The sequence below is a fragment of the Perissodus microlepis genome, chromosome 16, assembly GCF_051167445.1.
Source record: "Perissodus microlepis isolate ML-2025 ecotype Zambia chromosome 16, ASM5116744v1, whole genome shotgun sequence".
Taxonomy (NCBI): domain Eukaryota; kingdom Metazoa; phylum Chordata; class Actinopteri; order Cichliformes; family Cichlidae; genus Perissodus; species Perissodus microlepis.
The window spans coordinates 4,128,539-4,141,591 of record NC_140476.1 but is presented as its reverse complement, the minus strand read 5'-3'; the positions used below and the strand labels follow the sequence as shown (position 1 = coordinate 4,141,591).

The window sequence follows — 13,053 nt, the reverse complement described above, 5'->3', positions numbered from 1 at the left end:
TGGAGGTTGTCAAACTATTTGAATAATGAGCTGCTTAATCAAAGGGAGCGTGTGATGTGAATGATCACAAGATGCAGACAAAGTGCATCACCCTCTTCCCTAAATTATAAACCAGCAGCATCACTCGTCTGAGTCTCACCCCAGATTAGTGTGGTGCAGGTGAATTTGCTTTAAGTAGTCGGTCGAGGATACAAGTGCGGGCACGGTGCCATACATATTCACATAGTCTGAGCGTTTATCACTTGTGCCAGATTTGGGATTCTGCCACGGTCTGCTGGTTATGACATGGGACAGAGCCACTTCAGCAGGCAGGCAGACAGACAGACAGTGGAGTACAAGGCAGACTCCCCAGTGAGATGATCTCCACTCACCCCAGAGTCTGAAGTTTGAACTTGCTAATGGATGAACTAATGAAGCAAAGGAACGGAGGACGGATTAGTCCTTGATATAAATAGTCAAAGCACTGCTGAGAGATACTCTGTATTCTTCCAAGGTGGTCACTTCACACCTGGCTTCTGTAGCTGCCTCCAAACGATTGGCGTGCTCGCAGCACTTACTCTAGCCTGGGACTGCAAGTCTTACATCTAAGTTTAATCATCTGAGTTAGTGATGCTATCAATGGCACAGGCAATGTTTGTCTGTATCTGATAACAATTTATGTAAATAAAAAAGAGCTTTAAAGTGGACAAGATAATAATAGCAGAACAGGGCAATGTCCCAGTTTTGTCTCAAAGTGAAAAATGTCCTAACAGACCACATCAGAGTGAGTTGATTTTCAGTGAATTTAATCAAAATTTGAATAATCTTTACCTTTATACAATGCAATTTTTAAAAGTTACAGGCCATCAAAATACATACATATTGCCATTTTGCCAAAGCAATATGTATTACTCGTAGATGACTTATTTAACTGTTTGTACTATGTAAGATGTGGTTCTGACTGGATATTATCATCATTGTTTGTGGACATGTGACCTACTGCATCACTAAGTTAATGTCTTCTGAGCATTCATAGCTTCTTAAGTACAGGAAATAGAAAAATGCAACATTAGAGTTCTGAAAGAAATATTTAAACTATGTAAAAAAAATGCAACCAAATAAATTTTATGTACACTCCAAATGTCACAACTAACCACCTTCAATTGCAAATTAAATAGCTTTTCACAGAACTGTAGTAAAGTAGGAAACACTATTATTGCAATCCTGGATCTTTGATTGGTTTTCTGATCATTCACAAAAGAAAACTAGAAAATTTTAAATCAGCTGCCCTAAAGTATATCAGGAAAGACTACTGGGCCATCAGGTTGCCAGCTGTCTGTATCACTGTTTGCAATAAAGTATAATAAAGGCATTCATTTTAAAAATTAGAGTTCAGGATGACATGTAAGAGCAAGGACATGTATGTATTTGCAGGTGAGGAGAAGAACTTGAACAGAGCCAGGTCTTAGTGTGGGTAAGAGACTGGCAGCTAAGTTCTGAACATACTGTCCAAGGGCTTTGTTAGGAAAACAGTACACTGTTGCAGTAGTCTAGGAGGGAGGTGATGAAGATATGAGTGTGGGTTTCAGTCTGAGAATGAAGGCCATTGTCTGGAGAAGTTCTTTAGGTGGTAAAGGGCAGATTTAAAGATGGATTTGACATGTGATGGGAACAAGAGAGCAGAGACCAGGTTGACACCCAGTTCGCAGACTTCTGGAAATGTGTGTGAAATGGAACATCCACCCACATTAAGATGAAGATGAGCCACTTTTGCAGGCAAAGTTTTGAAAGCCACAACCAATAGTTCATTTTTATTGTTCTTTATTTTGAAAAAGTTGGTTGAAATTCTGATGTCATTCAACCAGCCGACAAAACCAGAGGAGGGAGCTAACTGGACAATTTGTAGTTGAGATACAATAGAGCATCAGTGGAAGGTCGCCATATGGTGACACAGTTGTTTTTGTTGTTGTTTGTTTTTTAGAGAAAGAGGCAGAAAGCAGATGTTACCATATGAGTTCTACAGAGTTGCTGATCACGTCGACCATGATGGGAGACAGGGTGGGTAGGCACGACTTAACAAAGGTTGTATTAAATGACAGCTATTACAATAATGTGGACTGTTAACATCTTAGATCAATTTCACATTCAAAAGTGGTTTTATTCTAAATGTAACTACAAATTAGGCACTAAGTAATGATTACATGCTTCTATTACAGCAATGTAAAAAGACTGTTCTTGTCTGACATCATTTGAACTAACAGCTTTGAGCTTCATAGAGTTTGCTATACTGTGTATATTACCTCAAATCAGTTTGCGTAAACACAAAATACTGTAGTGCTTTCGAAAGGTTCGATCTGTAAAGTAGATGCATTGCATGACTCACTGTAATGTAGACACTCTTGCCAGTGCCAGTGGGACCGATGAAAATAGTGGGTTTCTGGTGAGTGACGAGTAGCTCCATCAGTGCCATGTAGCGTACTGTGTTCTCAGTGGGAACGATGATCTCATTGAACTGCATGTCCTTGCCTATGGGGGGAGCAGCCTTTAACTTATCTGTCCAAAGCTCCCACCTGCCCGGGCCCTGACATGGAAATAATGAAAAGACGAAACTTTCATTTACGATATAAAGCTCAGTGAGTGCTGGACACATACAGTACCAGACTACTAATCACAGATAATACTATTTGATGAAATGGCCACCGGGCTTGTCAACACTTAAACTGCTGCTTAAAGCAGGAAGGAATTGCTCTCCTCAGATCACATGCACGAAAAAAAGAGGGTACAAGGATCACAACCTGTGTGTGTGTGTGTGTGTGTGTGTGTGTGTGTGTGTGTGTGTGTGTGTGTGTGTGTGTGTGTGTGTGTGTGTGTCATCATCTGGTATGTTATCTCTCATGTACATATGTCCTTTTCAAAGCAGATATTAAGAATATCTCAAATATCCGTGTTGAAAAGGGAACTAACCGTTTTCTAAGAAAACAATCCTTGAATGAAAAATAAAAAATTACTAAAATTTACAGCACATTAAAGCCAGATGGAGGGATGTGAAAGAGACTGCAGTATGCAACCATAAAGGTCACAGACAGATAAAAAATTACTGTCCCTTTTCCCCAACAATCTCAGGGGAGGAAAGATTTATATTGGTATGTCTCTCCATGTAGATTACAAAACTCAGAGTTAAGTTCTTTTTTGTACATATTGTGATTATGGCAAAAACAAAACCACTGCTATCTTCAGTTTTCTTGTTTTTATTCTATTTTATTCAGGGTTAGGATTTATTCTAATCCTAAAACACTTGAAATTTATATACAAGCATCTTATAAATATCATGCACAAAAGTATCTTACCTCTTGCACTCTTACCTCTTTAACGAAGCAGTACTCATAGAGGGTTCCCTTAGTGGGTAAGGGGAGTGTCAGCTGATTCGGTGGAGCCTCCACAGTGACCAGAATGCCATGGCGGGCTGCTGTCTCCTTACTTAAGGGGCCATTCATCACCTCTCTTACCAGAGCATCAAACTTTACTCGGCCCAAATCGTCACAGCTGGCACCCACTGACCAGATCAGGCAGAACGTAAACATGCCCTTTGTAAAAGAAAAGGAACATCATTACTGGTTTTAACTGCTCAAGCATATCAGTATGTATAGGGTAATTGCCAATAAACCAAGTCCTGGTTTCCAAAAGAAATGCTTCCAGTTGCATTATAATTTGAAGACTGTTTATTTATCACAAACTGAAGATGTAACAATGAACTCCTTCCTAAATAAGCATGAAAGTTCCAAAAAAAGGCAGTTATCCAGAACTACCTGTGCACACGGTCAGAAAACCGTGAGACTCCTAACCGCTCTGTCCATGCTCCTCCCCTTCCCCCTCACACAGGGTTTCATGCTACTATTGCACTTACATACTTAAAGTAAGAGGTACCCCCTTTTAGATTCCAATCCCAAACGTTACTTTATGTAAACACAACATATATTTTCATATTTATTAATCCTGAAAAGATGACTTATGTAATGAATCTATGAATTATAAAACAAATACGAACTCAATTGTAAATAAAATTATAAAGCAGACATCTGGCGCCTACAGTATGGATATATGTTGTGGATATGATTGATGAAATCAATGGCGAAAGCTCAAAGTTCAAAAAAAAAAAAAAATTACTCCTACTCAGGAAACTGGGGTTGTTTATGAGCTAATCACATCACACTCACCACAAACAACATTAAAATACATTGAAAAGACAACTTTCCAAGACATTTAAAATTGTCTGATGAGAAAAACTGTGCGGAGCCACTGAGTAGTATTAATTCCTTAATCCTCGAGGAATCATCTCACTACCTGAGGCCAGGAGAAGCCCAGCACCCACTGCAACAGCATCTGACGATGGGTCCAAGGATTTCATTCAAATACTTCTCTCCATGGATATGCCTCCGCAGACTGTCACCGACCCACTACCAAACTGGTCAAACTGAACATGCCTTCTCCAGATCCTGCCTGTCACATGTGCTCATGATGAACCTGCTCTAATCTGTGAAAAGCACAGGATTCCAGTGGTGGACCTGCCACTTCTATGGCAAATGCCAATTGAGCTCCATGCAGTGAGCACAGGGCCCACTAGAGGATGTCAGGCTCTGAGGCCACCTTCATGAAGTGTGTTTTTGATGGTTGGTTAGGTGAAATTCACACCAATCGCCTGCTGGAGGACATGTTTTAGGGCCCGCCTGTCTCCTGGAATGTCCTGGTGAAAGACTTCTACACTGTAGTATATTTACCCAATGAGCAGTCTTAGACGACTAAATAGACTACATATTCTGGTGGGCGTGAGAAGGTAAACAGATACCACCAGTCTAGCATAAAAATAAAAATCCCATGGACATATAGAATCTGTTCTAAAACATTTTACTAAAGAGTCATAGGTTGTGTTTATTATACTAATTTAAAGCATTCATGCACATCAGCCCAGCTCCAAGTACTGTACAGGTTATTAAATGAGACAAAAAACAAAATCTAAAAAGAGAGGACCTTTGTTAGAAAAAAACCCAGCAGGGGATACTGTAGGAATTGGAAATGAAGCTTAGCATCCTCATGATAGCTCCTGCTGTTAAAAAGCTGATTAATTCAACACTTTGATAATGACTAGCTGAGAAACATAGGAGCGAGGGTTGAAAGGCATTCATCAGTGCAGTATGCCACAGGGGAATAATAGCAGTGCTTTCAAAAGACATGATTCAGAGGCAAAAAATCAATTGGAACCGGGGGGGAATGAAAGGGCTCATCTGCTAAAACTTTTCCGTTTTTTGTCGGGGCAGACCCTATTAATACAGTAAATTTAGAAAGACAAAAGGAATGTTTTCTTTTCTGTATTATATCTGTATTGTTAACACTGAGCTACAGATTACAGAAAATAAATGCTCAAGTTCCACACTTTGATACTTTAAACTACAGTATTAATTTGTATTACTCAAGTATGATTTTAGAAACAAACTGTTTTTTTGTATCAAAGTAACAGCAGTATTTTTTTCTCATTTGCGTTCATGTAAGCATTTCCTTACACTTCCAAGAGCAACATCCCAGACTTACAGCGTCAACACAAAACAGAACCTGACAGTGCCAATTTTTTATGAGACATATTCTCAATTTGTATTCTGTGCATATAACAGGACTCAGATTTGCAGTACACCGCGTATTTTTTAATGTGATCAAATGAGAACGGACACAATGGGGAGTCTTGGATGTTGGTTCAGTATTTCTAAGCTCTTGCGAGTTTGACTTTTTCTGTTTGTACTGTTTCATATCAACTAATTAGCCAAAATGCTGTATGCCAAATTATGCATATCAAAGAGGTACAGAGCTGCAATGACTGTGGGAAGTGAAAACTGTATATTGTGGACTGCTCTGTAAAGCCATCTTTTAGGGTTGGGCTAAAATGCTAAAAAGGTATAAAGACCTTTACTTATTTCATATGTTACTATGTTTTATAGTACTTCAATAGAAAATAGCAGCATTAGCAGCAGTAGTGTGGACACAAACCTCCAGCCAGGAGCAAATATTTTTTTCATCCACGTTCTTAATCTTTGCTTCATCCTGAAATTCATCCATCATACAGTCCATCAGATTCATGAGGGACTTCACTAGGTTGGTGTCAGACGTTGAAGACAGCTCCTAAAATCAAATTTGGAATAAGAATGATGTTTAAAAAAAAAAAAAAAGTCAACCAGACTCAGAAAAACATAATTTGTTAGTATAGAAGGCAACTATAAACATCTGAAAGTAACAGAAGCATAAAAATAAAATTACACAAAATTCATTTGCAAAAGAAATCATGCAAATGCCCCTGGCAGTTTCTGTTCAATTCCTGGCTGACTGGACCACTTGCTGCTCTAAAATTGAAGTACTGGCAACTTGAAAGTGTTAAAAAAAAGTTTCTAAGCACCTTGGTGGCCTTTCGAATGAGCTGTAGGCAGGCTGGCAGTAGGCGGTCAAAGAGGGCAGTGATGAGGTCTTTGTGCGTAGCACTGACTGTAGGAGGCAGGGTACTGAGCCAGGACAGCATGAGAGGCCGCCAGCCAAGCATATGTGGCTCCATGTAGATCATACCACAGCGAGACACCTGCCACAATTATTTATATCACATTAGAAAATAAACATGTAAACAGTTATCCTTCATCACTCACAAGAATATTGTTCGTAAATAACATTAACTATAAACTGTCAGGCAGAATTATGATAGACTCCTTATCAGAAGACAAAGGTATACAATGCTGAAAGTAGATGTGATATAAAAATAGCAGTGGAGCAAAAAACATATAGTGATAGTGCAAATTAATGCACCGTGCATTCATCACATCATTTGTAATTATTATCTAATGAAAGAGTTGCTGCCTTAAGACAGAAGTTCTCTGTAACATCCCATTAATAGCTTGGCAAAGAAGTACTAATAAAGCTAGAAGATATTATCAAAAACAGTAAATAAGTTAAGGTTTTAATAAACATACTCTTAAACAGAGAAATAAAAACTGAGGGATCAATAGTGCACAAAAGTGTTGGAAGTGCACAAATTATGAAGAGTTCACTGTGATCACAAAATGTTTGATGCCTCTTCATTCAGCGTAATGAAAGGAACAGATGCCAGGCTATAGAGAATCAAAAATAGAAGTCTGTTTAATAAAAAAAGCAGAGGCAGAAGCTATTCTCTCAAGACATCTATGCATTTGAAGCACATCCTTTGTTTCTGCCTCACAACAAATAACCAAAGAATATATACTGCAAGAAAACTACAGGTACACAAGGACTGCAGGTTATTTCAAATGGAAGAGAGAGGTGTGTCACCCCTGTGATCTCTTGTTTTGATGATTGACAGATTACGCACCCTATAGCACACATTTCCTTTAGCACCTTTGAAATTACACAGTGGAGGGTGGAAACGGTGAGGAGGAGGTTGGGGAGGATGCTATCTCAAGTGTTATGCCCTCCTGATAAATGTCACTGTGGCTTCGTAAAGAAATGTGGCTTATGTTAGCGCATTGCTGTCTAGAGTCTCCCAAAGCCAATAGCAGAGGTGGACGTACAAATAACAACAGTGCAAACAGAAAAGTAGCATTCGAAGACTGAATACCTCTGCAAAGGCTCAAAATACCACAGCATGCATGAACCGAGAGCCTGAACCTCGTTTAGACTGTGTTTATCTATCTTGATCTTGAAAATTATGTCTGAGAACCGTTTTTATTTGTATAAATGTATTCACCAGGACATGGAATGGGTGAATACATATATCTGTTCAGATTTTCAGTAATTCTGCAAACAGAGAAGATCAACCAGTCAAATTTCCCAAGAATAAAATTCTTCACAGTCCCACAACAAAACAGAAACATCTGTCATTCTAATTATTGAAACATTTAAAAAAAAAAAGAGAATTTCAATAGAACAAAAACAAATTCCCAATAAACAAACCCAGAGACCGCAGAGGTCGAGTCCTCTAAAACAGGCTTTTGACCAGAGTATTCATGAATGACTGAACTTCAAGGTGGCCTCATGATTTATAGTTCTGTCGTTATTTATCTTGTGCTTGGCCTTGGTTCAGGACCTCGGTTCATCTTCTGCCTGAAATAAGCTGTTTTAGCTTAAGACCACCTTACCGTCAAGGCTTTCTTCAGATTGAAGGCACAGCTGTGTGCCATGATAGAGGTATCTGCACTCATTGACATCATACAGAGCCACAAGTAGAACCTGCCTGATAGCCAGCATTTGGAAAGTGAAAAGGTGGAGGTTTTGGCTCTCACACATTCAGTGATAATGAGGACAGCACACCAAACTCAGTGAAACTCTGGCCCTGTTTAATATCAAAATCCTGCACACTAAAATTATATTTATATAAAACAAAATAAATATCACAAAATCTAATAAAAACTGGGTAAAACTATGAAGTCTAAATTAAAGGAGTCTCTCACCGTGGCTGGAGATGCCACCTCCAGGTCCATGGGTTCAAAGATGAGGCTCATTTGTGGTGACATTTGAATGATCTCACCGCTCATCAGACACAACTTCTTGTTGTCATCGAGTACTGTGTTCATATTCTCGATCCACACAGCATCCACTGGACCATCAAAGATGAGCCATTTTCTGTCAGGGCTCTGAGACACACAAGGAATATGAAATTCATACCATAAGAAATCATTTCAACACAACTGAAGCTAATTTGTTAAGCTGTGAGGTCAAAACATAAAGTAAGGTTACGATTATTAACCACAATCATGACCTGCTGGCTTGCCAGCAGTATGTTGATCAGTATCAGAAGACTATTTATAAGTAAAGTGACTCTGTATAACACTGAAGTTATGCAGTGTTGTACAGTGAAATATAAAGCCTTTAAAAATGACTGTTTAGTACAACCAACAGAAGTTTAGTGACGTGTAAAATCATTCTGGTGACTCTGTAAGTTTTATATTTTTGTAGTATCTTCATTTTTGCAGTTTATAGATGATCCCTGCACACTCATCTCACAGCCAGCTACAGTCAGAGATCAGTATGAAATGTCCAGCTCATTTTGAAAATAGCTGTTACTCACTCTGTTGCTGGAAAAAAAAAGTCAACAGCTCTCAGCATCCAAAGAGTCGCAGATGTACTCAACCTGCAGTTATTTATTTTAGTCTGTGAGAAGAGTTGAAGTATCAAAATAACAGCTAAGATAGCGAGATAATTCGGTCTGTCCTGACTGTGCACAGATTAGCAAGCACATATACACCTTCAGTCCGAATGCATGTTGCCCGGTTGCACCAACAGGTTGTGTGGGCTTTACCTGTATGTCGTGTATGCCGTGCATGAAGCATGGCGATCTGGAAACTTTGGTAATCAACAAATTTAACAACAAAACAAATATTCAAAATAAAGTTTGAGGATCATGCACATTAAGGAATTTTCCCAGAAGAAAATGCAAAGAAGGTGGGCGTGGTCTGAAAATATCAGAGAAACCAGGAAAAACACGAGTGTTGATAATTATGATGTTCAGGGTTAGAAAAAATGTGTTTAAAGGTTTGTGAAAAGAGTGCATGTCTTACAACTTTATGTGCCAGTATTGTCCACATACTGCACTCACATTGAAATCATTGTGCATACTTCCAAGGTCACAACTGAACTCCTGTGAATTACAATGTAAGTGAAGAATGTCTGCTAAATAAATGAAATTAACACCCACATTGTCATAATGGGGGCTGACAACAAGTGTCAATTCTCCAGTTAAATGGGCTGGCAAGAGCTGTACTTTAAGTTGATTTGTTATAATATAAACAAATGGAGATGCCTGGGCCTGGGCCATCTGGTGCTTGTGAGGGAAGTGAACATGCAGTAATTTAATGATCTAAAAAAAAAAAAAAAAAAAAAAAGCATTTTGTATGCAGAAATTTAATACACTACAACGCAGTTTACTCCAGATTAGTGCACATGAAATGAGTTTAGTAAAATGTGTTGCAAGAAAAGAGCAAAAACAAAGGAAGACCACTGTCTGCAGAAGAAAATGACTTTAAAAAAGCTAGATTTGCTTTCTGTTTTGATTGCATCAGTATATAATGCTACTCCTTACAATTTGTAATATGACAGTTTTATATACTAACACTTTTTTTAAATGACAACTTAATTTGGAAACACTGAGAATAAAGGGAAGAAATGATTTTCCATTAGGACATGCCTCTAGTGCAGCCTGTAAATTGTCTGCCTGTGTGTGTCTAGTGTGTGTGTGTCTGTGTGTGTCACAATGAAAGAGAGTTATTAAAGATCTAATTTTAACAAGACAGCCGAATGTTTCTCTTGTTTACCTGCCACTGAAGCCTTTCTTTCTACTAGCTTGCAATTAATTGGAATGTCATGCCTATTGTATAAAGATCCGTCAAAACTCATTAACTGAGGGTGAGCAGACAATAATTTATCTCGATCTCATCTTATTCCTGCACAGCTACCAACAGTAGGTGGATGCACATAGGACATTTGGTCCAACTGTACCACAATTACCATGTGCTTTAAAGTTTTACCTTGTAGGGGGGAGTGCAACAGCAGTTTCCTGCTTTCCTGATTCAGTTCTGAATTACTCATTACGAACAAAGCATATGCTGTATTGCCGCCTGCCTCGCAATAAAGTCAGAATAATATACACTGGCAAACATTCCCATTCAAAATTTTTATTTATCTGCACGAAGACAAACAAATAATAAATAATAATTGTTTTTTGTTTTTTTTTACTTTTAACTGATACAAAGTTGTTCCAAAAATATTTTTCTGAACTGACAGATAAGTGCAATAATGTTACAGAAATGCTAAAATAATGTGGCAATAAAGTATAGTCGATTTTTACTCCACATAGAAAACATCATTGCATGATGATGTTGCTTGGATCCAGGGACGAGAAAGAGACAGCTAGTCCAGTAGTTCATGAATTTCAAAAAGCTTACTCGACCTTTAACAGTTTAATCACAGTTCTGCACTATCTGCAGAATATATTTAAACTGCAAGCACTAAAATCACATGCATAAAACTGCTAATTATATTCTCAACAGAAAAGCATTTTGTCCAAAAAGAAAAGCAACAGGAAAAAAAGGGTTTAGTGTACACCTGTTCTGCTCAGTTCCATTTTCATACTTTTATACTTGGACCCTGATAAAATAGCTGTGCATGATTAACTGTTCAAAATAATCCTTATTTATCTCATATCTGAAACAAGCATCCACCACTGGGAGAGGAAAAATATGATGCAAAATAGAAAAAAGGATTCACTATAACCCTGTTTTGAGCACAGTTAGCATAGCAAAGGGTCAGCTGATTTTGATGTTTTGGTTCTCAGATACCTGTAGTAATAGCAGTAGTAGTAAGTACTAGTAGAGGTTTTTTTTTCCTCACAAGAACTTATAATCACACTACATAATCGCACAGCTCACCAGGCTGAACATGTTCATCTGTATGACTCTGAAAGTGCATGTAGCTGAATAACCACTGCTTGGCTGCTTTAACTTTTTGACTCATTGATTGTTTCTGACCTGAAATTTCTGATGATCTCCTGCTAGTACTCTGCAGGCTTTTGCAAAACATTCATGGCCAGCAGTCTTACCTGGGAGGCAGCGAAGGATCTGTAGCTGACAGCAAGGATGCCATCAGACCACTCGTGAGAGACGGGGTCAAACTGGCCGTACAGCTGGCCCATGGTAATGGATTTGGGATTGATTACTGTGATCTGTACCTGGTTCTCATCCATCAGACCCTGATATAACAACAAAAAAAAGCCATGCGTGCAAAGAGATATTCTTACTGGAAAAAAACAAAAGCTGTCCAGACAAATACAAATCAGACAAACGTGAGCCACATGATTATACATAAGATGACTGCACTCCGTAGTTGAGGCAAAAACAGACTAAATGTGTTTCTATGACACTCATTTGACCAACCTGTCTTTGCCTTGACACATAAATTGCTTACAAAATCACTGCCAGTATGACAGGATTCGTGCTAACTGAAGAAGAGAAGCAAAACCTGCTTCAAATGGCACTTCAGACAGGATGTCAGTTTGAGTTAAAAACTGCTGGAGGAAAAAAACAAAAAACAAAAATGGAGCGTGAGGGGAGGGAGGCTGGACATGATCAGTGGATGTGCAGCGACAAGGATGACGATGATAAATGTGGCATTCCCAGGCGCTCCATCAGCAGGCCTTCATCTGTCTCCTTGGTGGGATGCCTCTCAGCCCTCTCAGCCATGTAAATACAACAAGCCAGTTCTGGTCCTTTCTGGGAGATCGATAACTACTAAACAAAGACTACAGCTCTGACAAAGTGGATGGATGTGTTTACTTGGGACAATCATGTAGCTCAGATAAGCCTTGAATATTGCATGTAAGACATATTTTTACTTGACACAAAGGGTTAGGTTTTTTTTTTCTTTCACAGATTAAATTTATGTATTAAGGACTCAGGTAGCACTATTAAAAACTACTAACTCTGCTTTGTCAGCCACTTAAAAATAAGCTTTGTTTTCCGTTTCTTTCAGAACATGATATGTGAACATATTAAATGCCATTCAACCTAAGGCCAAGTGCCACTTTTAACCACTTATGTTGTTGTTGCCATTATCATGACTCTTATTCAACCACTCAAACCACCCCGTTAAGTCCAAGTGTCAATAGAGTGCAAAAAGAGCTGGGAGTTTCTATTTTACAATCCACTGGTTAGATTTTTAGATTTAAAACAACATCTCACCTTCTTAAAAACATCATGAAGGGCAGCTGCCAGCACACGGTAAGCACTGGTCTTTCCACCAAACGGTTCACCCACTAACATGAAGCCATGTCTCACTATCATCATCTCAAAGATTTGCAGGATTTTCTCAGCAAAGAATTCTGTGACTTGAAGGTTCATTTGCTGGCAGTTATCCTCAATGGCCTCCAGCAGAACATTGTAGTCACGTTTTGGGAGTTTGACTCCCGGAAAGAGGTCAGAGGTGATACCCTGATATGAAAAATGAGAATTGGTAGAGAATACTGGAGTGGAATGATGGAACATACTGTATATACAGATCCTTACATACTAACCACAACATACA

The 13,053-nt window shown here is 38.7% G+C and overlaps 1 protein-coding gene across 2 annotated transcripts in view; it reads right to left on the bottom strand.

The window, feature by feature from the left end:
* dnah7 (dynein, axonemal, heavy chain 7) overlaps positions 1-13,053 on the bottom strand; it is a 73,763-nt gene that overhangs the window by 33,794 nt on the left and 26,916 nt on the right. For both annotated transcript variants that reach the window (XM_084954670.1, XM_084954669.1), the window contains exons 30-36: positions 12,711-12,959; positions 11,573-11,722; positions 8,430-8,612; positions 6,416-6,592; positions 6,013-6,144; positions 3,342-3,563; positions 2,363-2,560 (exon numbers count right to left, since the gene is read on the bottom strand). In XM_084954670.1, the coding sequence (XP_084810796.1) occupies positions 2,363-2,560; positions 3,342-3,563; positions 6,013-6,144; positions 6,416-6,592; positions 8,430-8,612; positions 11,573-11,722; positions 12,711-12,959 (1,311 nt within the window). The remainder of the gene's footprint in view (positions 1-2,362; positions 2,561-3,341; positions 3,564-6,012; positions 6,145-6,415; positions 6,593-8,429; positions 8,613-11,572; positions 11,723-12,710; positions 12,960-13,053) is intronic.